Source organism: Cervus canadensis, chromosome 4 (genome assembly GCF_019320065.1).
Source record: "Cervus canadensis isolate Bull #8, Minnesota chromosome 4, ASM1932006v1, whole genome shotgun sequence".
In the NCBI taxonomy this organism is placed as follows: Eukaryota; Metazoa; Chordata; class Mammalia; order Artiodactyla; family Cervidae; genus Cervus; species Cervus canadensis.
Window position 1 is genome coordinate 57,649,854 of NC_057389.1, and position 23,389 is coordinate 57,673,242.

At 52.9% G+C, this 23,389-nt stretch overlaps 1 protein-coding gene and 2 pseudogenes across 4 annotated transcripts in view; 1 reads left to right on the forward strand and 2 right to left on the reverse strand.

Annotated features, from left to right (window-relative positions):
- Nucleotides 1-23,389, forward strand: part of NRG2 (neuregulin 2) — a 257,705-nt gene that overhangs the window by 203,287 nt on the left and 31,029 nt on the right. For all 4 annotated transcript variants that reach the window (XM_043465324.1, XM_043465322.1, XM_043465325.1 and 1 more), the window contains 2 exons: nucleotides 12,283-12,454; nucleotides 19,868-19,986. In XM_043465324.1, the coding sequence (XP_043321259.1) occupies nucleotides 12,283-12,454; nucleotides 19,868-19,986 (291 nt within the window). The remainder of the gene's footprint in view (nucleotides 1-12,282; nucleotides 12,455-19,867; nucleotides 19,987-23,389) is intronic.
- On the reverse strand, nucleotides 12,940-16,825 carry LOC122439385 (annotated as a pseudogene).
- On the reverse strand, nucleotides 16,852-18,006 carry LOC122439386 (annotated as a pseudogene).

Sequence of the window (23,389 nt, forward strand, 5' to 3'; positions counted from 1 at the left end):
CTTTGTCTCCAGACAGCTCACCAGCTGGCAGCACTCTAGAAGGATTCTGGCTGGAGTTTGGGCCTCGCCAGAGGTCTGTGACTTCTGGCGCAGCTGGGCAAGGCTGGATCTGAGCTTGTGGGCTAGTCCCTTCCCTGTGCAAATGGGGAAACTGAGGCCCAGAGAAGTTTACAAACTAATGAGGTAAAGAGTTTGGCAGCTACCAGGCCAGAGAACTTCTTTGTTGGCTCAGACAGTAAAGAATCTACCCGCAATTCAGTAGACCTGGGTTTGATCTCTGGGATGGGAAGGTCTCCTGGAGGAGAACATGGCAATCCACTCCAGTATTCTTGCCTGGAGAATTCCATGGACAGAGGATCCTGGCAGGCTACAGTCCAGGGGATCACAACAAGCTGGACCTGACTGAGCAACTGAGCACAGACATAGACAGGCCAGAGACAGAACAACAGCTCCTGAGGCTCGGCCCCTTGCCCTGCCCACCATGCCTCCTGTCTCAGTTCCCCGAGGGCCACGTGGTCTCCTGCCCCGGCCAGCCTTTGAACCATTTGCCTAGAATACGGTCTCCCTCCTCTCGGTCGCCCTTCAGGCCCAGCACAGGCTTTGTTTCCTCTGCAGAGCCCTTCCTGGCCCTCAGGGTGAAGAGGGAGGTGTATGTCTGTGTCCCCACAGCTCCCAGTGGCCCCCCCATCACAGTGCCCCCACTCAGCTAGAATCCCCACCAGGGAGACTGTGTTACATGACCCTCAGCTCCTGAAGTGAGGACCTGGCACATGGTTGAGTGAACCTGTGAAGGAGGCTGTTAACAAGCTCTTTCACCCCTATACATGCACAGCTCTGGCACCTTCTCTGATTTGAGGAGGAGCAGTCTCATGGCAAGAGGCTGCCCTGACTGAGCCCCCTGCCCATGGCCACGGGCCCCTCAGCACTCAAGCAGCCTGGTGGCTGAGTGCGTAGTCGTTCAACGAGGCCCTGACTACGCCATCTGCTCTGTGGTCCTAGGGCAGGTCCCTGTTTTGGCCGAGGGGGAAGGCAAGGACCCAGCTGTGGAGGAGCATTGGGTGGGAAAGAGCCCTGGGATTAGCCATCAAAGGACTCCACCCTCCCAAGTGCTGGCAGCGGTCTTGATCTGGACCACTGTGAGACCTCATCTGTCACAGCCCAGCCTTACATCATTAATTCATCTGTTGGGCCAGTGATCAGTGAGCGAGTGCCTGCTTGGTGCCAGACACCAGGAATCTAGCTATGTTCCTACATGTCCCCTCCCCAAGGGCCCCATAGTCTAGAAAGATAAGAACCCAGGTTCCTCCAAGGTAGAAAGCCACCCTGTAGGGCAGAGAGTCTGTGCGAGGTGGAGGCTGGGTGGATTAGAGAAGGCGGTGGCATCTGAGGTGATCTCAAGGGATTTAGATTAAGAAGAACTGCCAGTTGTTGAGCTGTCTCTCTTTTCCAGGCACTGTGCTAAATTCTTGACATTCATTATCCCCATTCAATTCACACCACAATCTTAAGAGGTGGGTGAGATTATCTCTGTTTTACAGACAAGGAACTAAAGTCTCAGAGAGGTTAAGTAACTTGTCTAGTTATACAGGACACTGGGCAGACCAGAATGTAAGCCGAGACCAGTCTGACCTCCAGCCTCTGACACTCTCAGTGGTGCTTCTGTGGGGAAAGACATGGTGGGGGTGGGGGGCATGCACAGAGGGCATGGGGGCAGGCAGAATACAGAGCAAGTTCTTTTGGGGATCAGCCTGGAATATACAATTCCTACAGGGATGGGTTGGGGTCCATTCACTGACCGAGCAAGCTCCCTCTGAAGGCCCTGGCTTCCAGCCAAGGCAGACCAGCAGCCTCCCTTCTACAGACATCAAGGAGCCAAAGAAGGTTTCTGAGTGTTGGAGAGGCACACAGAGGTGAATCTTCCCCATGTCCTCTGCTAGTGGAGTGGTGCTGGGGGCTGAGGAGCAGTGTCACCGGAACCCCAGACAATGGAGGGTTATGAGTGTGAGGCTTGGTGGAAGGTGATTGGTCTCCACCATTGGGGAAGGTCAAGAGAAACACAGAGTTGTCACAGATGACAAGGTGACTGAAAGAGGGAACCCAGGATAAAGAACAGTCTCTGGAGGAAAAAAATGGAGAAACTGGTTTTCCACATGCTGTGCATGAGCTAGTGACTGAAGATCCAGGCAGCATTTGTTTTAGGGTAAGTTCTTTCCAACCCCGCTCTGTCTCACTAATCTGGACCACAAGGACTGCATCTCAGCTCTCCCAGACTCCAGAGGCAAAGACTCTCCAAGGATAACTTGCAGGGAGGGTGGCCAGGCCTTTGGCAACATGGGCCCCCCGCACCCACTGAGGCATCTACATTTGGTGCACATGTAGGCTTTACCTGTATGAGGCGAACTAAGACCTTTCCCCCAAAACCCAACATTTCTCTGATTTCCTGTATTTTTGTTTTATCTTAAGAATCCACATGAACTTGACATTGTACTCCATCATAGGTCTGTTTGTTTAATACAAAGATGCTGCTTTTCCTTACTAATGAGCTTGGCAAACCCTTCAGAAAGAGGCCCTGAGGTCATCGTGCGGCTTTGCATTGCAACCCAATTTGAGAAGCCAGTCTTGTCTGGTGTATAAAGTAACTCCCCTTTCTCCACTCCCACTTCATTTTCCCCTGACTTGGAGCCTCAGGAACAACTTTCTCCAGACAGGCTGATGAGGTGGGAAGTGCAGACCTGTCCCAGAGAGGAACAGGGCTCTGGGATCCCTTCCTCAGCTCTCTCTGCCTTCCTCAAGCAAGGGATGGCCTAGTCCCTTAGGCCTTCTCCAGAGGGTTCTCCGAGGCCAGGGCCCATCCTTTTCCAGTGAGGCGATTAAGCAGAGTTGGGCAATTGGTAAAGGCCTCCCCAGACTGTCATCTCTGCTTTGTCCCTCCCTCTGCCTCCATAAGTCAGAGAGATGGTAGTCTCTTCCATCCCTCCGTAGAGAGCGTTCTCTTACCCCAGCCTCTAAAACAGGCAGAGTGTGGTTTATAGATGAGTTAACTGAGACCCAGAAAGGCTAAACTCCTTACTCACAGGCAGACAGCTGGAGAATTGGGAGATGTGTGGTGTCTCCTCTGTTAGCATGGCCTCCTCTGTGCCAACTCTAGGTGTCTGGCCTGTGCCCTAAGTACTGGTAAGAACCAGGGACTCCGTACATCCATGCTGGGTAGCTGTGTACAACCCCAGCAAGTGGTGGCTCTGCTCTGTGAACATGTGCAGTCTCCCCAGACATAGGTGACGTCCCCCGCAGCCCCCCATCTCTGCAGCTCATGTCCCCACATCTCAGCCCTGGGCCTACGTGAGGAACTGCAGGGTATACCAGCCTGACTCCCAGGGCTGAGCATCCCTGTCTTAGGAGGGTCCCCAGGAGATGGCGTTTCTGTGAGGCTGCCAGGCTTCTGGGGGAGGGGGCTGGGGGCCGGGATGGACACAGTGTCAGCCCTGGTGGTCGGGCTGGGCCTGTTCTCGCCCTGACGTCACACTGTCAGGTTGGGTATCAGTGGGTGGGTACTTCTGGATGGGCAGATGAGGCTTTAAGGCAGGAACCGTCCTGTTGGTCTTGGAACTGCCAAGCCTCATGTCCTCCCCTTCTTACCCTCACTCATGGACCAGCATCTGCCTCCCCGCTCTAGCTTCATCCCCAGCCAGCCCTGGCCCCTCTTCTTCGCCTTACAGTTGAGGTGCCAGGCCCCTGGCCTGCCGAGCTAACAGCCTGTTGGGTCTGGTCTGGCTTTCACAGGCGCACCCAGGGAGGCTCTGCCCACTTCCAGTTCAGTGATGCCCGACAGCAGCGGCCCCATTCCCTTGCTCAGCACCATGTCCCTGATGGCTGGTAGGTGCCTGGTACATCACAGGGACTGAGGTAGACATTTGTTGAATGATGTGAGAAGAGGGCAGGCCAAGCCCAGGCACCAGGCTGGGCATGGTTGGCTGAGGAAAGATGGCTCAGGGAAAGCCATAAGGCCCAGTGAGTCGCATTCCCCTTGTGAAGCCTGGCCTGTGGATACCAAATGGCTCTGCCATCGGCCCCGGCGAGAGATACCTGATGGCCTGTTTCAGTGCAGGCGCTCTGTGCTCCCTTAAACCAGCTGTGTTTTCAGTTGTTGTTGTTTCTTCTTTCTTCCTCATTTGAACTTGGAGTCTGTAATTAACCTCCCATAGGTCGCAGTCATTCTTTGGGTGGGAGAGGGGTGGGGAGGGGGCTGGCCCACAGTCCGCCAGCAGCAGGCCAGTGGGAGACTTTGATGCCAGGCAGGCTGGCCGCATTGTCTCTAGGTGTTGCCCCACAAAGGGGACTGCTCAGCCTTAGTCATGAGGTGAGGATCATTAACCTTTTCAAGAGCCCGCTGCCCCTGCCCCCTGGTTGTCGGGAGGAAGGCCGGGCCAGGTCCTCCTGGCTGGGCTGCCTGGCCCTGTCCCGGGCGTCTGTCTTGCTCTCAGATCTCTGCAGGCTCCGCACCCACCGCCCACTGCCGAGAGGAATGAGGTCAAGCTGCTGGCAGCAGCGGTACTGCCTGGCCTTGGGGCTGGGATGTGGAAAAGGAGCACTCCTGGTAGTCCATACTGGTGTTATCTTCAGAACCTCAGTGAGGTTCTTTCTGGGGACTCCCTGTCATACAGATGTGGGCCAGACACCCTGGCTTGGCATCAGGTGATGAGAAATCAGAAGCCCCCACATAACCACGGCCCAACTGTGGCAACTGAGCTGTGCCTGCACGTTTTACAGGACCCCTCCTCAAGGGAGGTCTTTTTGTGGAGACCTGGGTCATCCTTGGGGCTTTCCAGGTGGCGCTAGTGGTAAAAAAAAAAACAAAAAACAAAAACAGCCTGCCAATGCAGGAGACATGAGTTAGATCCCTGGGTCTGGAAGAGCCCTGGAGGAGGGAGTGGCAACCCACTCCAAAATTCTTGCCTGGAGAATCCCATGGACAGAGGACTGGCAGGCTACAGTTCATAGGGTCGCAAAGAGTCGGACACAACTAAAGAGACTTATCATGCACCCATGGGTCATTCTTGAGAGACTTTCCTCTTGTTAGAAAACTGCCAGAGGAGCTCTCCCCATACCTCCACACCCTGAGAGCCCTAGTCCTGCTCTTTGGTTGTTGTTCAGCAGCTAAATTGTGTCTCTCTCCATCCCATTGACTGTAGCCTGCCAGGGTCCTCTGTCCATGGGATTCTCCAGGCAAAAATACTGGAGTGGGTTGCCATGCCCTTCTGCAGGGGGTCTTCTTGACTCAGGGATTGAACCAATGTCTCCTGTATTGATAGGCAGATTCTTTACCACTGAGCCACCTGGGAAGCCCAAGTCCTGCTGTTTAGGTGGTCCGTAAGTGGCAGGACTAGGAAGTGAACAAAGTGACCCCTCAAGGAGGATGGGAGCTCAGGGCTTGGTCTGCGGAGGAGACATTAGGGGCATGAAGGGCAGGCTGACTACCACCCAAGGACCACCTAGGCCATCAGCATGCTGCCCGCCCCTCCCCTGGGGAAGGCACAGCCCCGGGGAAGCAGGGTGTTGGGAATCTCCACTCCCTTCTTTTGAGCACAGATTTCCCTCTTGTTCTACCTAATGCCTCTCATCTGTCCACTTTCCTGCGTGCTAGGCCTTTGAGGATTTCCTCTCTTTGTGGGGAAATATTCACAGACTCTCAGGACTGTGACACCCCCTCCCTTTAGCCGCAAAGCTGAATTTATAGAGAAGTTTATGACAGTATTGTTAATATCAGCAGAACGTTGGAGACAAACAGATTCATCTGAACAATGAAATATTATGCAGCCTTAAAAATAATTTAGATCTGTATTTCTAGATTTGGGGATATGCCTTTATAATATGCTAACCAAGAAAACTGGGATATAAAATGTTTTCAAAAGAAAAATCTTGCATGAGGTATTTGGAAATGTTGTCAGTGGTTTTCTTTCTGATGGTAACTGAAAGGATCAAAATGTGCTTTTCTCTTCCCTTGTATTGTGTAATTTTTCTACAACAAAAATGTATTTCTTATGTAACAAAACAGTACCAGAGAGGGACAAGCTAAGCTCCTTGGTGGGTGGGAGCGGTTACTCCACAAGAGGCTAGGTCATTTCTGTCTGGCACACAGCACTCCATGAATGCAGTTGGGTTGCCTCAGCTTTTTTCCTGACAGATCCATTCCACCCCAGGAAGTCTCTGCTTGGTTCAGCTCTGACCCCGACACTCTAGAGACACAGTGCAGTGGTCCCCATACCACAAACTAGCATTGCCCTCTGGGCCCTGGGCCATAAAAGACATCCAAACAATACCAGACCCCACTCAGAGAGGGTGCCCAGGCCAAGGCTGGAGCTGGCCCCCTCATGTCTGATGCCCCGTGAGCTCCGTCTTCAGCCCTTCAAAGATCTGCTGTGTCCACAGCCTCTTAACCTTGTCCCAGGTGTCTGCAACATCTGGTACTGAATCCATGGGATGCAGTGGGAGAAGCAATGGCAGCTCAGGATTAGAACAAACTTAAAATGCAGAAAGGAAAGTAAGACCATGTCATTCCCCAGCCTGTAAGTTCTGATACCTTCCATCACATCTACAAAGCTGCAGGGCCATATTGGCCAGGTTGTCCACACTCCTCGTGGCAGAAAGCCTGACAGGGCTCCAGGCCCAGGAGTGAGGGTGCAGGGGTCCCCTGGGCATTGTTCCCAGTGCCACCTGCAGGGTGTGCTTCCTGAGCTGCCACCCGGCTCTCCAAGGGACTTGCCTGAAGCAAAAAAGTGCAGCCTGTTCTTATGGTCCTCTTCCTTTCAAAACACCCATCCTTGACTTTCAAAGAGCCATGAACTAAGATGTCTGAGAACAGGGACCAGGATTGGACTCTGCTAGAGAAGGAGACATAGTTCTCAGTATTTCAGAGGATGCTTGTGGGGAATCGTTAAGAGACAGAAAAGAAGATTCTTCATAAAGAACACAGCATGATTCAAATGTGTGGTTGTTTTTATTTTGTCATCCTTTAGAACAGTGCTAATAGGAATATAATATGATCTACATAGATAATTTAAAATTTTCTAGTAGGCACATAGGAAGTCGGGGGTGGGGAGACAAAACAAACTCAGACTTCTCATCCTCGCTCACACAGCTTCGTGTCAGTCACCAGGCCTACTCTCAAGGCTCCCCTGTCTTCCAGAATCTTTTAGCCACCTAGGCCTTTATTATCCCTTAAATTCACTAGGCTCATTCCCCCCTCAAAGCCTTTATCTGGGAGCTCCTTCTGGCCTCATGTTTCCTGAGATTGTTTGCTATTATATATTTTCCTCACTCTAATGCAGGCTCCATAAGAGCAGGAAGCTTATCTGCCTTGTTCACTACTGTACACTCAGGACCCAGGACAGTGCCTGGCATGTAATAGGGTAAATGAATGAATGAATGGGGAACAGGAGAACCAGATGGGGTTGTTCTGAAGTAAGAAGACTGTCAAGAAGCAACTGAATCACAGAAGGGTCTCACTAGATGGGGTGGCTCCTTACGATCTGAAATGCTGTCCTGGGTTTCCCACGGTGGCAGGGAACAACCTTGAAGCCCCCTGTTCCCTGGGTCCTCTGAGTTGGGGTCATGCCTGCTGTCTCTGGACCAGTCTCTGTGCCACCATCACTGCCACTGTGAAGCAGTAGGCACGGGCTCAGGGCACAGTACCGCACCGGGACTCCTGTCAGGAAGCACCGCCATTTCCCACCAGATAACCCCCCCATCCCCCACCCCGGCTCGCTCAGAGGAAGGGGGCCTGGGTCGGGAGGGGAGGGTCAGGGGGTTCCCTCACCTCAGGACTGCAGGGACTATCAACAGTCTCCAAGCAAGGAAAGCAGGCACCTCAGAACCTGAGAAGAGCTCTCTGTGTCCTCGGTTCATGAGAAGGGGGTGGAGCCTAGTTGTGGGTGACCAGGTCACCAGGTGACCAAGAGGTTAGATCACTAGGTGCCAACCCAACCTTGGAGTCAAGCCAACTGTAAAGATGTGTTCATCTTGCAGCCAGACACTGAGCTCCACATTTATGTGCTTTTGCTTAGAGTATGTTACATATTTATTATGGACTTTTAAAACCTGCATACCTGGACCCCCTCTCACAGGTCCTGCTTCAGAATGTCCAGGAGAACGTCCCAGGCACTGACATACTTGTTAAAGCTTCCTATTTGGTTCTTGATAGCTCAGTTAGTAAAGAATCCGCCTGCAATGCAGGAAATCCCGATTCGATTCCTGGGTTGGGAAGATCTGCTGGAGAAGGGATAAGCTACCCACATCAGTATTCTTGGGCTTCCCTTGTAGCTCAGCTGGTAAAGAATCCACCTGCAATGTAGGAGACCTGGGTTCGATCCCTGGGTTGGGAAGATCCCCTGGAGAAGGGAAAGGCCACCCACTCCAGTGTTCTGGCCTGGAGAATTCCATGGACTGTACAGTCCATGGGGTCGCAAAGAGTCAAACACAACTGAGTGACTTTCACCACTACTACTATCATCTGGTTCTCATTAGCATCTAGGGTTGACAATTATTGATAAGGAGTGACTGGGGTCCCCAGAGCAAGCAGTAGGAGGATGGTGGGGTGTAGGCAAGGGGGAAGGGTGCTGAGGCAGGGCTTCAGTCACATTAGAATAATGAAGTTCCAGAAAGTCCCACAGATTGAAACACATAAAACCTCCACACACACAAAAAACCACACAAAACCTCAAAAAAAAAAAAAAAACCCAAAACAATAAACTAGCATTTTAAAATGTAAAAAGCAGATAATTAGAGGAAAATATTGTAGCAAAAGGTGAACAGCCTTAATATTTATAAAGAACTCTTACAGATTAGTAAGAAGATGAGCACCAGATAGAAAAACAGTACAGACAAGAATAGGCAATTCAAAAAGAAGAAATACAATGAGCCAATACACTTAGCAAAAGCAGTCAGCTTCACCAGGGGGAGTCAAGAAAATGCAAATCATCTTTTGCCTAGCTAATTGGCAGAGATTAAATACATGATAATACCTAGTGTTGGTAAGCGTGTGGAAAAAACAGGCACTGTCATTCACTGGTGGGAGAGCAAACTGGTGCAGCCTTTCCAGAACACAATTTGGCAACATGTAAAACTAAGGAAGATCGCACCCCTTTCTGACGCAGCAATTCCACTTTTAGGAAGATTGCCTTAGGAAATAATTGTGAATAATAATAACAGTAATAGCCAACCTTTCTTAAATGCTCTGTGCATGCCAGGCTTTACATGCCTTATCGCATATAATCCTCCTAGTCATCATCCCATGAGGTAGGAGCTGTTTTTATCACTTCTGAGGAAACTGAGGCCCAGAAGGATTAAGACAATGGCCTAAGGACTTCTAGTGGCTCAGATGGCAAAGAACTCGCCTGCTAATGCAAAAGATGCAGGTTCCATCCCTCAGTCCGGAAGATCCCCTGGAGAAGGAAATGGCCACCTACTCCAGTATTCTTGCCTGGGAAATCCCATGGACAGAGGAGCCTGGCAGGCTATAGTCCACGGGGTGGCAAAAGAGTCGGACCCAACTTAACAACTAAACAACGACAACAGAGGCATAGAACTAACAAGTTGCAAAGCCTGGATTTGACTTCAGGAAGTCTGAGTCAGGAGCCTCACTGCCCATACAGCAGAATACACTGGATATGTATCGATACAAAGGATGATGAGCACTGAATATATACACTGGATAGAGCTGCAAGAATATTCCTCTGGGCTTGTTTGTGATGAGGTGTAGTGAGGCAGGGGAGACTGTATATTAAATTCCCCCACAATAAGAACTGGTTACATTATGGTGTACCCATATAGGAGTATTATGTAACCTTGAAAATGATGCTACAGAAAAAAACTGTGTGTGAATCCTAGGGGGTTTTGTCTGTGCTTAAAAGATCTCTGAAAGGATATAAAAGGAGCTGATAGAATTGATTGCCTCCTAGAAAGGCAACTGTGTGGCCATGGTCAGAAATCAGAAGACTTGTTTAAGTCATACCATTTTTCACTCCTTGAATTTTAAATCATGTGAATGTAATATTTATTAAAATATTTATATACCTATAAAATACACCCACACACAAGTTAGGTTATGGAACTTATTCCAAATAACTTTACTTCCTTGAAATGCTACTAAGGGTTCCCCAAAAAGCTCCAGGACTCTTACTTGGGGAATCATACTGAAGCTGATGAAGAGACTGCTTTAATGTTTACCTGCAGGTTTCCCAAACTGAGTTGCTCATGGAACCATTTTCTTAATTAATATCTCTTATCCTCTCTCTGGAGATGAGTGCCTTGTAACTTGGGAATTATTTGTTATTATTTGGGAATTATTTGTTATTAATACTTAATGCCAAGGTGAAAGGCTTACAGTGTTTCATTAAATCAAAGAAATATGTTACCGGCACTGGTCCCACTTTGTTTAAAAATAGATGTGTAGGGGTGGTATGTGTGTGTTTTGCTTATGAGTTCTGGGATAATGGATGATTTTAGTTTCTTCTTTTATCCATTTGTGTTTCTTAAGTTTCAAAAATGAACAAAATCATTTCGCATGCACCATTGTTTGAATCTATGTACTGTATTTTTCAGGCTTTGGGATCCCTTTCTTTCCATGCACCCCATTCTCTGTGTGTGCATGCTTAGTAGCTTCAGTCATATCCAACATTTTGCAACCCCAGGGACTGTAGCCTGGCAGACTCGTCTGTCCATGAGATTCCCCAAGCAAAAATACTGGAGTGGGTTGCCATGCCCTCCTTCAGGGAATCTTCCCGACCCAAGGATCGAAACCACGTCTTCTGTGTCTCCTGCATCGCAGGCAGATTCTTCACTGCTGAGCCACCAGGAAAGCTCCCAGTCTCATCTACTCCCTACTGAAAGCAGCAGCCCGGGGTTAGGTTCACTGAGAGGCCCCCATCTATAGCCAGGCCCTCTCATCTGTCTTCATCCAGGGCCAGCTCAAGCTGTGGCTCTGAGGTGGCGGGGGACGGACCAATGGCCTACATGGGGTCTGTTTGTCACTAAACAGCTCTCTGGCCCCAGCAGACCCTACCTTCAACCAGGTTCCTCAAACAGAGATACTGAGGCTACGGAATCAGACACCAGCCAGCTGCAACCCTGACACATTGCGCATCCAGGCAACCTGGGCTTTGGTCCCAGCTCTGGGCTGCCTGGCTATGTGACCTTGGCCAAGTTTCTTAACCTGAATGTCATCATCACCCTTTGAGTCAGCATGACGCTTGCCTTACAGAGCTCAGTGACCAAATGAGAGCACACACAAAGGCACTGGTGTCCCGCCGAGGGCTGTCCCAGTGGAATTATTACACACCCCAGCAGGGAACATGGGCTTGCCATCACCTTCCTAAGAACAGAGTACTTTTTTCTTTTCTTTTTTTAATAGGTTGTTCCTTCTCCGAGAGGGAGGGGAGCAAGGAGATGAAACATGGGAGACTGGGGCATGTGGAAATAGAATGGTGCTCAAGACAAATAGGAGAAGCCTTTTAGCTTGACATATGCAGCCCTGCAGCCCTGGTTGTGCCCATGCCCCCCAGTCTAGCTGGCCCCACCCCACACACAGCCATGCCACTTCACACATACAGGTCAGCTCACCTCACCGACCATTGCAATTCTGATAAACCACAGCCTGGACCACCTCCCTCCCTTCCAGCTCCCCCATCCTTTGGCTTTCAGCTGAGTTAGCTGTTCCCCAGCCTGCACCGGGGTCACACCTCTGGGCTTCAGCATCCCAAAGCCTCCATGATTGCTATGATGCCAGGTTCCAGCTCCTCTGCCAGACTGGACTTCCTGAGGGCAGGAGCTGTATCTGTCACTGTGGTCCACCTGTCTCTGGGTCCAGCATGGGCCTGCAGGTCTGGGACTAGAATTAGATCATGAGCACTGAAGTCCAGGAGACCTGAGTTTGAATTCCAGCTCCATCCCCTTGGGGAAGTGACTTCACTCTGAGCCTCAGTTTTCCCTATCTGTAAGTGGATTTCATCCTTGCAGTGAACTCACAGGGTTATTTTCATCAGTTAATGTGTATATAACTCTGAAAACCATTCCAGGCATGAAGGAAAACTCTCCATTGGTGGTACCCACACTGACAGCATCACAGACCCTTGGTGAAGACTTGTTGATTTGAACTAGGAAACGGCACCAGGAAGGGTGGTTCCCCAGGATCAAACCCCACCTCGCCCAGAACAGTGGCCCTTTCCCCACTGTGTATGCTTGGCACTGTCTCACCACCTCCACACTCACTCCTGCCTTGTACCCCTACAGCCACTCGGCCCAAGCTGAAGAAGATGAAGAGCCAGACGGGACAGGTGGGTGAGAAGCAATCGCTGAAGTGCGAGGCAGCAGCCGGTAACCCTCTGCCCTCCTACCGCTGGTTCAAGGACGGCAAGGAGCTCAACCGCAGCCGGGACATCCGCATCAAGTATGGCAATGGCAGGTGAGCAACATCCCTCCCTCCATCCACCAGCCACCCTGCCTCCTTCCTGCACAGAACCAGTTCCCATCCCCCTTTTTTGTGGCTCCCAGTTTCTCCTTCCAGCTCTGGCATTCTGCCCCAGTGTCTTGCAGATGGTAGCCACTTAATTAACATCCCTGGATGGTTGAAGGCCATTAGATTGTCAAAGTCAACTTTAGCTGTGAAGTCCTATCTTGTCCATAAAACTTTTCAAAGGACTCGCAGGGTCTGAAGCCCACCACTGGGCAGTCTTTGGTGAAGGACTCTGATCTATAATGTGTCTAGGAGGTCATGGGTGATGACACACCAGTTCCTCAGCTCAGCAAGCTGTCACTGAGCAGGGAGCCAGGTGAGGGGAGGGGCCCATGGCTTTGACTGGTGTCAGAGGAATCTTGGACAGCTCCCCCGTGACTTGGAAATTGTCTTCAGTCTTTGAGTCAAGGCTCCAGGGAAGAGAATCAAAAGGTCTAGGGTCTCTGGGCTGTGGAAGGTGGTCTCTCTTCCAACTTGGTCAGACAGCGGGCTGCAGGCACAGAGAAGCCAAGGATCCAAGGGCAGCCCCTCACCTCTCTCCTGCCTCTCACAGCCCCTGAGGGGCTGTCAGAAGGCAGAACAAGCTTGGCCTCCGCTCTGCAGATTCTGAGGGCACAGTAGGCTTCTGTCTCTGGCTGAGGGGCGCCCCAGCATTTTCTGCTCCTCCCCAGGGGCTGTCATTCCCTCCTCACCCCCCAAAATGCAAATAGTTTTAGAGGACCCTCCAACCTGTCCCACAACCAAAAGCAATGGAAAAAAATGTCTGGGCTCAGGCTGCTCCTGGTTTGCTGGGATGCCCTGGATGTACACATCCTACCCTCCGGTCTTAGTGTCTGAACCTGTGAAGGGAAGGGGTCAGAGGTCTGGGCGATGCTTGCAGTTTTCTGACCCTCTTTCCATGAGCAGGGAGCAAAGACAGGACCTATCACCCTGGAAAGTGGTCCAGGCAGAAAATAGAAAGTGATTTAAGAAGGCTTGGGTTCAGATCAAAGGTTTACAGCTAAAAAAAAACACTGCTTCCTAAGGGAAATTGGGAGGGTTTCTGGGATGTCACCAGTCAATGGAGTTAGCAAGAAATTCAGGTTGCCCATCAAGTCACCTTCTGAGGCCCCCTCACCCCTTCCCACTGTCCCGCCATGCCTGGCTGCAAGCTGGAAAGAAGAGTGGACTGGCTTCCCAGGCTGTTGGGGCCCGTCTCCCTCCTGTTCTGTTTTTCTGGAAGGTGGCCTCCCCCCCACTTCCCTGAGACAGCAGAAGTCAGGAGAGGGGATGCTCCTTGCTGTCCACATTATGCTCAAACAGTCCACAATGTGGCCAATCTTCACCCTCATTCCTGATCCACACATGACCCTCACGCTCACCCACACCCTCCTGCACACGCACCCTCAGAGCCCTTGGGCCACCAACAAACTCCTCTCTTTGGTGAATTCTCCCTCTCTCTCTCAACAAACCACTAACACCGCTTCTCCTCTAAAAGCTCTCTCTCCACGTTGCCGTCTTCTCCTGTTCCTCCTCCCCCGACTGTTGCCCATATCACTCCTGCCCTTCACCACCGTGCGGAGGAAGTTTCTAGCCCACTGACTCCACACTGGCTCGTCCTCCACACCTCTGCTCTACGGGAACCTGCCCTGTAAACACAACCCCAACACTCTCTGCGGCTGCAGCTCTTGACAGACCCGGTGACCTCAGGCCCTCCCAGGGCCCCCCGGCTGCCAGGCCCCTCAGCAGCCGTTGGCCCTGCCACCTGCTTCCTTACCCCTGTGCTCCTCCTCCTAATCCTCTTGTGCCTCTGAACCCCTTCTCTCTGGCATCATGAATGCTGGAACTTTCCTGTGTGTGGGGCTTCGCTCTTCACCCAGATCTCTCCACCCATGGGTGAATTCACCCTCTCCTATCTTATGACCCCAAGCCTCCATCTCTAGTCTGATGGCTTTTTTTCCCTTTCCTGAGTTCCAAATCCATACTGCCAGCTAGATGCCACCCCTGAGGTTCCCCATGCTTATCTGCTTTTGTTTTTGTTTTTTCACTTTTGTTTGCTTTTTCTTTTTTTTAGCAGTGTGTATTCCTGGGCCATACGATTTTGTTTCTTCAGTTTCTTCTGGGATATCTTTTTCTTCCATGCAACCTCCTCTTCTGGTTTAGGAACAATCTGTTCTTTTCCAGTGAGGACCATCTCCGTGTGGCCGGGAGAGCTCATGTATGGGTTGATCTGACGGTGAGCTCTCTAAGTCCTGCCCCACAGGCTGGAGGCTTTGTTCACCTGGATGTGCTCAATGAGCAGAGAATCTACATCTAAGCCCTTAAGTTCAGCACTACTCTCTACGTTTTTGAGCACGTGCAGTAAAAATTCAGTGCTCCTTTTGGGCCACTGACCCTGCGTCCAGCCCTGCTGTTTGGCCTGTGCACACCTACCAACTCCACCACTGTAACAATGGAATGGCACATAGAGCTTCTTTAACGTGACATCCTTCTGATACTTGGTGGCTTCTCGGATATGCATACCCTTAACAGCCTGGGTGGCTTCACGAGTGTTCTTAAAATGAACACAAACATTGGAACTTCTTGATTTGCACGATTTTGTGGGAATTTCTGGGTCAAATGAATTGCAGACTATTTTTAGAGGTCACCTCCGCTGCTTACTGGAAAAGCCCCAGACATCTCTAATCCAGAACGCCCTGGTCTTGCCTCTCCCCCTGTCCTCTCTGGCCCTGCCTTGCCCCGCTGCACTTCCCTCTCGGCTGTGGCAAAACCAGACTGCCCGCTGCCCAGTACCTGCCCTCATGCCGTCCCCTCCAGGTGGACACCACGTCTCAGAAAGGAGGCCTCCTTCTCCCCGCCCACTTCTGCTCTCCCTGCCTCCAGCCTCTTGTCCTCCACTGTCTCACTCTTGGCCATTCCCCACCTTTTCTAGGCCATAGGCCCCTTTGTGAATTCATTTCTGTTTCACACGTATGTGTGCTTAGCAGCAGTTGTGTGCCAGGCACTCTACCAGAGGCCGGAAATACACCAAGGATTGGAGCAGACATGGTCCCCACCTCCACGAAGTTTCTCTTCTAGCTTTTAGTGGAGGGTCTGATAAAGGCCTCTACCCTTTCTTCAGAAAACGTGTGCCTGGTTTTGTTTGCAGTTCAAGAGGTCCACAGGTTCACTGACCCCGTTGACTCTGACAGGGGATGGTCTTTCTAACAGGGCACATATCTGATCATTCATTTGTTTACTTGGTAGATCTTGAGAGTCGGCCATATGCCAGGGACAGCCTAGGCCGTGGGGCCCTTCTAATGCTCCCCTTCCTGGCCTGTAACTCACCGTCTCGCTGTTCTCCCCCTTGGTGCTTCTGACTGCTAGACTTGGGCCCAGACTGTTCCCGGTGCTGGCAGCACCCCCTCCTCTCACCTTGTCCTTCACAAAAATCTCCAAGGCCCAGCTTAAATGTCACACCCTCAGGGTCACCCTCCTGAGCGCCCCCAGCAAGCTCCCATATCTCCTCCCATGGTGCCTTAGACACAGCTTCGCGACATGGTGGGAGGCTGTTTCTCCCAGCGTGAGAGCCTCTGAGACCACCCCCAGACACACCCTGTCTCTTGTGTCGCCTGGCGGAGGTCATCTGCTTTCCAGTGTGAACTGACAAGGATCTTGCAGGATCTGCTCACCTCTCCTGGGTGCCGGGGATGTAGGATTGGGCAGGACACCTGTTGCATTGACCTTGCCTTCGAACAAGTGACTGTCCTGGTCAGGCCCTGGTGTCAGCAGACAGATAGGGCACCCAGTCCCCACACAAGGCCTGGATGTATCCTCTGGGTCTCCTCCTGGGTACTAAGGCCCCCTGACAGCCTGAGTATGCCCCCTGCCCCCTTCGTGTCAGGACCCTGTCCTCTTGGCCGTGTTTCAGAAACTGCCTGGTTTCACCCATCCTGCCCCCGGGCTGCTCCCTGCAGTGAGCCGATGGGCTGGAAGAGTGGGCCGTGACGGAGAGTGCCTTACTCCCTGTCATTTCCCATTCCCTCAGTGTGACTCGGAGGACCGCCGCTCTACACATACACTTCACCAGACTTGGGGGCTGGGGGCAGGAGTCTCCTTTCTGGCAAAGTCATCTTTCCTCTTCCCACACCACAGGGCACACTCTAGCCCTCCCAGAGCTCCATTCTGCCCAACCCACACTGTCTTAATATCACTCTGGGTCTATGGAGACACCCCTCCCACTAGGCTCCGCCTTTCTCTGGGGCAGTCCCGCTGAGGTGTCTCAGCCCAGCCTTCCTGTACCCGGAGAAGACCGCCCTCTTTCCCAGCCCTGGGCATGGAGCCCTTACCCGGCGGAACCATGTGTTCCCCTGTTTATGAGGGGCAGGCTAGAACAGGCCCCTCAGGCAGGCAGCAGGAGGTAGGCGCTGGGGAAAACGTGCGGACGGGTAGAGGCAGCCGCCCAGATCCCTGGTCCCTGCCAGCAGAAAACTGGCTGAGGAAGGTGAGGAGGGCGCCTATTACAGGGGCAGACCTGGGTCAGCCTAGCAAGGGGACACTGGGCCTGCCAGGAAGGTGGGAGGGGGGTCCTGAGTGCTTGGGGCTTCTGATGGAGCTAGGAGTGAGCACTCGAGAATGTGGTGGCCCTACTCCTTAGCTGCAGAGCCCCGCCCTTCAGCTCTGACCCCAGAACCTTTTGTGCCAGGCTGGGGCCACCTTCCTGGAACTGGGGCAATCATCACACAGCTGGTAAACCAAGATGCCTGCAATCAGCAAACCTGGGGCCCTGGTTTCTGTCCCCTAGCCTATTTCTGGTTCCTCAAAGGGGAGGGGCTCTCCCTACACCCCCGCCTTTCCACAGACCTCACACCCCTCCATGCGGGAAGCCCTTCCTTCTGGTTTTAGCTTCCATCCCTCCAGGTAACCGTGAGCCTGGCTCCATCTTATTCTGCATTTGATGTGGTGTAAGGGTCACTCCTTTGTATTCACTGTGAGTGGATGACAAGGAGGGTCCATCTCTGTGTCCTCTATACCTTTTTTTTTTTTTTTAACATCAAGGCAATTTATTAACAATAATCTGAGGAGTCCTGTTCACAGATGGTGACCCCCCCCTTCCTATGGGTGCTGTTGGAGGGGGTGAGGGTGACTTCCTCAGTTCACCCAATCTTCATCCCTGGGGCAAGGGCTCTGAAGGGTGACTGGGCCCCCTGTCCATGAGTCTTGTCCTGTTTCCTCCTGTGACCTGGAGTTTGATGTGAAGGGCAGTGATGCCCAGCTCCTTGCATCTCTGGGCTACATTCGGGGAACCCAACATGGCAGCCTAAGGAGAGAGCTCACCTCGGTCAGCCTTCACCTTCCTTTCCAGTTACACAGCAGATGGCTTCCTGGCCAGAAAGATCTGTGATGTGGACAGAAGTATCACTGAAGGGTGCAAAGATGTGGCACATACCAAACACGTTTTCTCCTTCAGCCACCTGAGGGTCGAGGCTGATGACCCATTTTTCCTTCTTTTCTTTCTTCTTGCGAGCTGCCATTTCCGTACGTCTTCTCCCCTATGCCTTCTTGACCCTGAGGACCCCAGGTGAGCCCCTGCCCTGCTCGTCTAGTGTTAAGGAAGAGCTGGTGGCCAGGAAGCTGGAGAAGCCTGGTCCTGGGGCAGCTGGGCTCCATGGCATCTAATTAGGCAGGAGCCAGGAAGGAGATGTTGTTGTAGCCAGAGGGGCCTCCAGGGCTCTGTTTACTGAAGAGAAGAAACTCAAACTGACAGAAGAGGGTTGTAAGCAGACACAGGCCAAGGAGACAGAGACCAGCATGAGCCAGGAGGGGTGGAAGGGAGTCGGGCAGCTCTCACTGTATCATCGGTGTGGACATCACCACAGAAACGAGACCTTTTGATTAGATAGGCTCGTGGAGGCTGGTTTGGGGGATCCAAGTGTTAGGAGGTCCAGGAAGAGCCCAGCATCAGGGGCTGAGGAGGAGCTCAGGAGACTGTTCCCCAAAGCACAGCGCAGGGAAGGATGTGGGTCATTTTGCCGTCTTCCTCCGTCCCTGGTGCAGCTTCTCTGCTCACTGCCCTCCTTCCCCATCAGCTTCATGGCTCTGTTTCTCCAGCCCTGGTTTCAGGGCTGGCTCCCATTCTACCACTCTGCAACCCACTAGGCATGTTCTGGAAATCTGATTTTTTTTTTTAACTCAGGACTAAGAGGAGGAAGTTACATCATGTTAAGAAATTTTCATGCTACTTCTTGTTTCCCCCTGGGGTCCCCAGGGTTTTATCCGGAGCTCAGACTAGCCCCAAAGAGCACTGGGGCAGAGGGAGGGGTGAGAGGTATGAACAGATCCTGCAGAGCCCAGGCACCTGCGGGCAAGTGCAGGGAAGCCGACGGAAGGAAGGAAAGGTTTGGCATGGTCTTCAGAAAGAAGAGGACAGGCCAGGCCAGGTGCCCTGGAGTCACACACAGCACTGGAATCCCTGCCCAGGCCTGGCCCCATGGCTCTGGGCATGCAAGGCTGGGTGCGAAGCCCTCCACAGAGGCGTTAGCCTGAGCATCAAGCTCCAGGAGACAGTCCATGAGCCGCCTGGGGCGCACATCCTCACCAGCTCCAGCTCCTCATTCACCTCTGCCTTTGCTTTGCTGGCAGGCATTCTTAAACAAGTCCAGAAGCCCCTCAAGGACTCAGTTTTCCCATCAATCCTGCCTGGTCCTCCTCCAGATTAGCCATGAGAGTCAAGTCAGGCCTTGAAGATAAGACTTTTTTGTTCCCTGAGATATCCAAGCCCCCAGCACACAGAGGGCACTCAGTAAACATCTGTTGAGTAAATGAAGTGAAACCTTTTGAAGAGGCCACAGAGTGCCCCTAAGTGGCAGGGCTAGCATCAAGGCAGGGGAGAGCCACAGGTGAGGACTGGGAGGCTGGGCGCAGTTGCCCTGGAAACCTGATGGAGCATTGGCCTTTCTGGGTACCTGGGACAGGCCTTATCTATCCAGAGTGGTGGGGCTGCCACTTCTAAGGGAAGGCTGAGGTGGCTGTGAGTTAGTGGCTGCTCTGCTGGAAGAGGGTCAGCGAGACACGGCGGGCTGGGGAGAAGGGTGCTAAAGTCCTTGTGACTTCCCAAAGGATGCCAGTTTCCTGCCCTGGAAAAATGGTTACAAAGAAGGTCCAGTTCTGGAAAAGGGATGGATGCGAGGATCCATAGACTTAGAATTTGTGTTTCTCCTGAGCATGCAGGTCTCCCTCCCGCTCCAGAGACTGTGCATTCCACCCAGACCCCAGCACTGGCTGGTCTGCGGGAGCCTACTTCCCATCCACCTGCGCAGACACTGTGGCCATGCTGGGAGAGGTGACCGCTGGGTGACCGCTGGGGAGCTCACGTTCTCCCCATCTTATCCCCTCCCTAACCAGAAAGAACTCACGACTCCAGTTCAACAAGGTGAAGTTGGAGGACGCTGGGGAGTATGTCTGTGAGGCTGAGAACATCCTCGGGAAGGACACCGTCAGGGGCCGGCTCTTCGTCAACAGCGGTAGGTAGTCCCCCAACCAAGGGAAGGGTCCTAGAGGGGTCCTGTGGGGGGAGCCTATCACCCTGCCCCCAGCCCTGGAGAAGAGGCCCACACATGATCCATCTTGCACTTGACTCCCCTCCCTCCCGCTGCTGCCATATCAAGGCCCGAGATCTGAGCCGATTCAGGGAAACGCAGTCGAAGCATAAATGTTTAGCTTTGTTATCTGGACCTGGAAGAGCCGCCAGCTCTCATTTTAAATACCCTGAAAACTAAATATTTTGAAATCAAGAGGTAGGGGGTGGGAGAAGGATATTTTTAGAAGGCAATTATGGGAGGCTGGGCTGCCAGGAGTGGGGCTCCGGAGAGAGGCAGACCCAGGGTGTGTGTGAGCCGCCTGCCCACGGCTTTGCTGGGCGCCCGCGTGCAGGCAGCCCGCTCTGCGGGGCCACAGTGGGGAGGCCTGGGTGCCCTGGACCCCTGGGGGCAGCCTCTGCTCAGGGTTGGCCGGCCCCTCTCCCACAGGTCATCCCCTCCCTGGGAAATGTGCAAGGTCAGGAGTCCATGGCACCCTTAGCTGCCTCTCGCCACAGAGGCAGCCTCCCTGCTGGGCCAACCTCTGGCTGTTGCCCTTGACTGGAAAGTCACCAAGCCTATCTGTCCTCAGGTCGCACCCCCTCCACTCTCGCCCCTCCTCTGAGCCCCACAGCTCTTGTTCCTCCTCCTGACACCCGACCTGTAGGTACCACTTGTTACCTGGTTTTTGGGTTTGCTTCCAGTCCTGCCCATCACAGAATCCAATCCTCCATCTGCCTGCATCACCTGTGTCTCCACCACACAGCCTTCTGGTACTCCCCACACCCGGTGCAGTCTAACAACAACCCTGGCCTTGCACCTTCAGAGGAGAATCTGGCTCAGACCCGGTCTGCCCTGGGTTCTGAGGGATCCCCCGCTCTTCCCAGCCTCTCTGTTCCTCCACTTGCCAGTGGATTTCATAGGTCTGAGTCTCCAAGTCCCAGTCAGTCTTTTTTTTTGGATCTCTCACTCACATCTTTTCTTTTCATTCCAACCCCACCTCGAGGGCACCTCTAGCCCAGGTTTCAGCCCTGCTCACCTGGGCCAGAGTAGTGGCCTCTGAAGGCGCTTTAACCCCATCATCCCCCCACCCTTGAAGCCACGGAACAAGAACTTGACCCCACAGCCCAGCTTACACCAATCTGACCCAAATGGTCTCTCCATATTCCCTCTGGAGCCCTGACTCAACCCCATGTTGTAGTTCATGGATTAGGAGATTGAAGCTGAGAGAGGTTACATATTCTGCCCAGAGTCAAGCAAGTAGACCTACAGGATGTGAAAGATGTTGGCAAACACAGAGCCCCCCAAGCTCCATGGGGCCATGTCTAGCCTGTTTACCCCTCCAGCCCCGTGGCCCACCACAGTACCAGACTCGAGTCACCACCTGGTAAACACAGAAGCACCACAGACCCTGCTTCAGGGCCTCTCCTGACTCCCCATAGCCCAGCCTGGGCATGGCGGTGGTAGGGGCACCCGCGCCCTCCTGCCCCTCCCAGCCTGTCTCAAGCCTGGGAAAATGGACCACGCTGGGGCCCGGCATCGTCCCCTGTAGCTAGAGTGGGCAGGCATTCTCAGATCCACTGGGGATTTGAGGTTTCCTGTTTTACATTTTAAGACTTTCTTGGTTAGAACCGATAAGAACCCAACATAAAACGATGTTGAGGAATTTATTGGTTTTTAAAACTGAGAAGTCCAGAGGTAGGACTGACCTTAGACCCGACAGAATCCTGGACTTCAGAGCAAGGGTCGGGGCGCTCCCTCCCACCATGTGTTGGCCTCTTTTTCTCCTCCTGTAAAATGGGCTTCCCCCACGTTTAGGGAAAGGATTGAGAAGAGGAGGCCATGGCCTCAGACAGCTCCGGGTTTACATCATCCCAGCGCCACCCAGGGAAAAGAGATAGCTTGGTCTGTGTGTCTCCATTTACATTGTCACAGGGTTGGATTCTTGTTCTGTGCCCCACTCTGCCCAGCCATGCACTCCGTGGGGGTGGGATGCCATCCTGGCAGGCCCATGTGTGTGTGTGCAAAGGGGTGCTGAGGGGCCGAGTACCGTGAGTGACATCCCTGCTAGAACTACTTCGGAGGCGGGGGGTGGGGTGTGGAGGAAGAAGAAAGGCTGCCCTGCCATGAAGGAAACCACAGTAATGTCCTCTGTCTTGCACAGGGCTTGAGTCCTCAGGCGGGGCTCCATTGTGAGATCCTTCAGATAAGCTGCAGCCCCACCCCTCCTGTGGGCTTCTTTGAGCCCTGAGTAGCCTGGATTCTGGGCAGGCAGGGATCAGACAGTGGAGCTTTGGGCTGGGTGCTCAGGGCTCTGTGCCTCTCGTCCCTCCAGCAGGCAGGACGGCGGTGCAGCCGAGCTGTGGACAGAGTCCAGAGCTTTGGTCTCATTCCAGTTCTGTCATACAACCCTGAGTGAGTCGCTCCACCCCCCGAGTCTTCAGTTTTCCCATCTGAGTTTGAGCCAGATGATCTCTAAGCCCCTTCTCCCTAAAATTCTGGGATTCTCAGGGTTTTTTGTATCGAGGCTGACATCCTGTGCACCTAGCCACGGCCACCACCACACATGTATACCCTCACACCACATCTCTCCAGCTGCCCTTCAGTCCAGGCAGGCAAGAGCCTACCCTTGATGTGGGGAGGTGGACAGAGCCACTGGAGGGGGCCAGGAGGTCCCGTGGGGAACATTTACCAGATAGATATGCTCAGGCTCCTATTTACCCGTGGAACCTGGAAGACTTGCCGCAGCCCCACCCTGAGGAGGGGGTGGAGGGCGGGTAGCGGCAACTGTGCCTGCCCCCCTCTGACTCATTCCAGGGTGGGTTGGCTGGGCCCGCCTGGGCCCCAGGGAAGCCAGGGCTACAGGGGCGGGGCCGCCAGAAGAGGGCATGGGAGGGCCGCCAGGGAGCAGCATCTGCTCAAGGGGCATCGACACAGCCTTGAAAGATGAGGAGTTTTGTCCATGAGCAAGGGGTGGGAGGGCAGCAGTTGCAATAGCTGGCGGCAGGGAAAACATCTCCACAGCATGAGCTCCCTCCTGGCCCTTGTCTCCTCAGGACCGCAGTGTACTCACTCACCCCAGGACACTGAGGCCTAATAGAGATCTCCTGGGTTTACCTCCCCAGGTGTTTTCTTTAAATCCCCCCCAGCCCCTGGCAACCAGAATCTACTTTCTGCTTCCGTGGATTCACCTATTCTGGACATTTCACAGAAATATAATCATAGAATACGTGGCCTTTCAAGACTGGCTTTTTCCACTTAAAATAATGTTTTCAGGGTTCATCCATGTTGTAGCATGTATCAGTACTTCTTTCATTTTCGTGGCTGAATCGTATTCTGTTGCATGGGT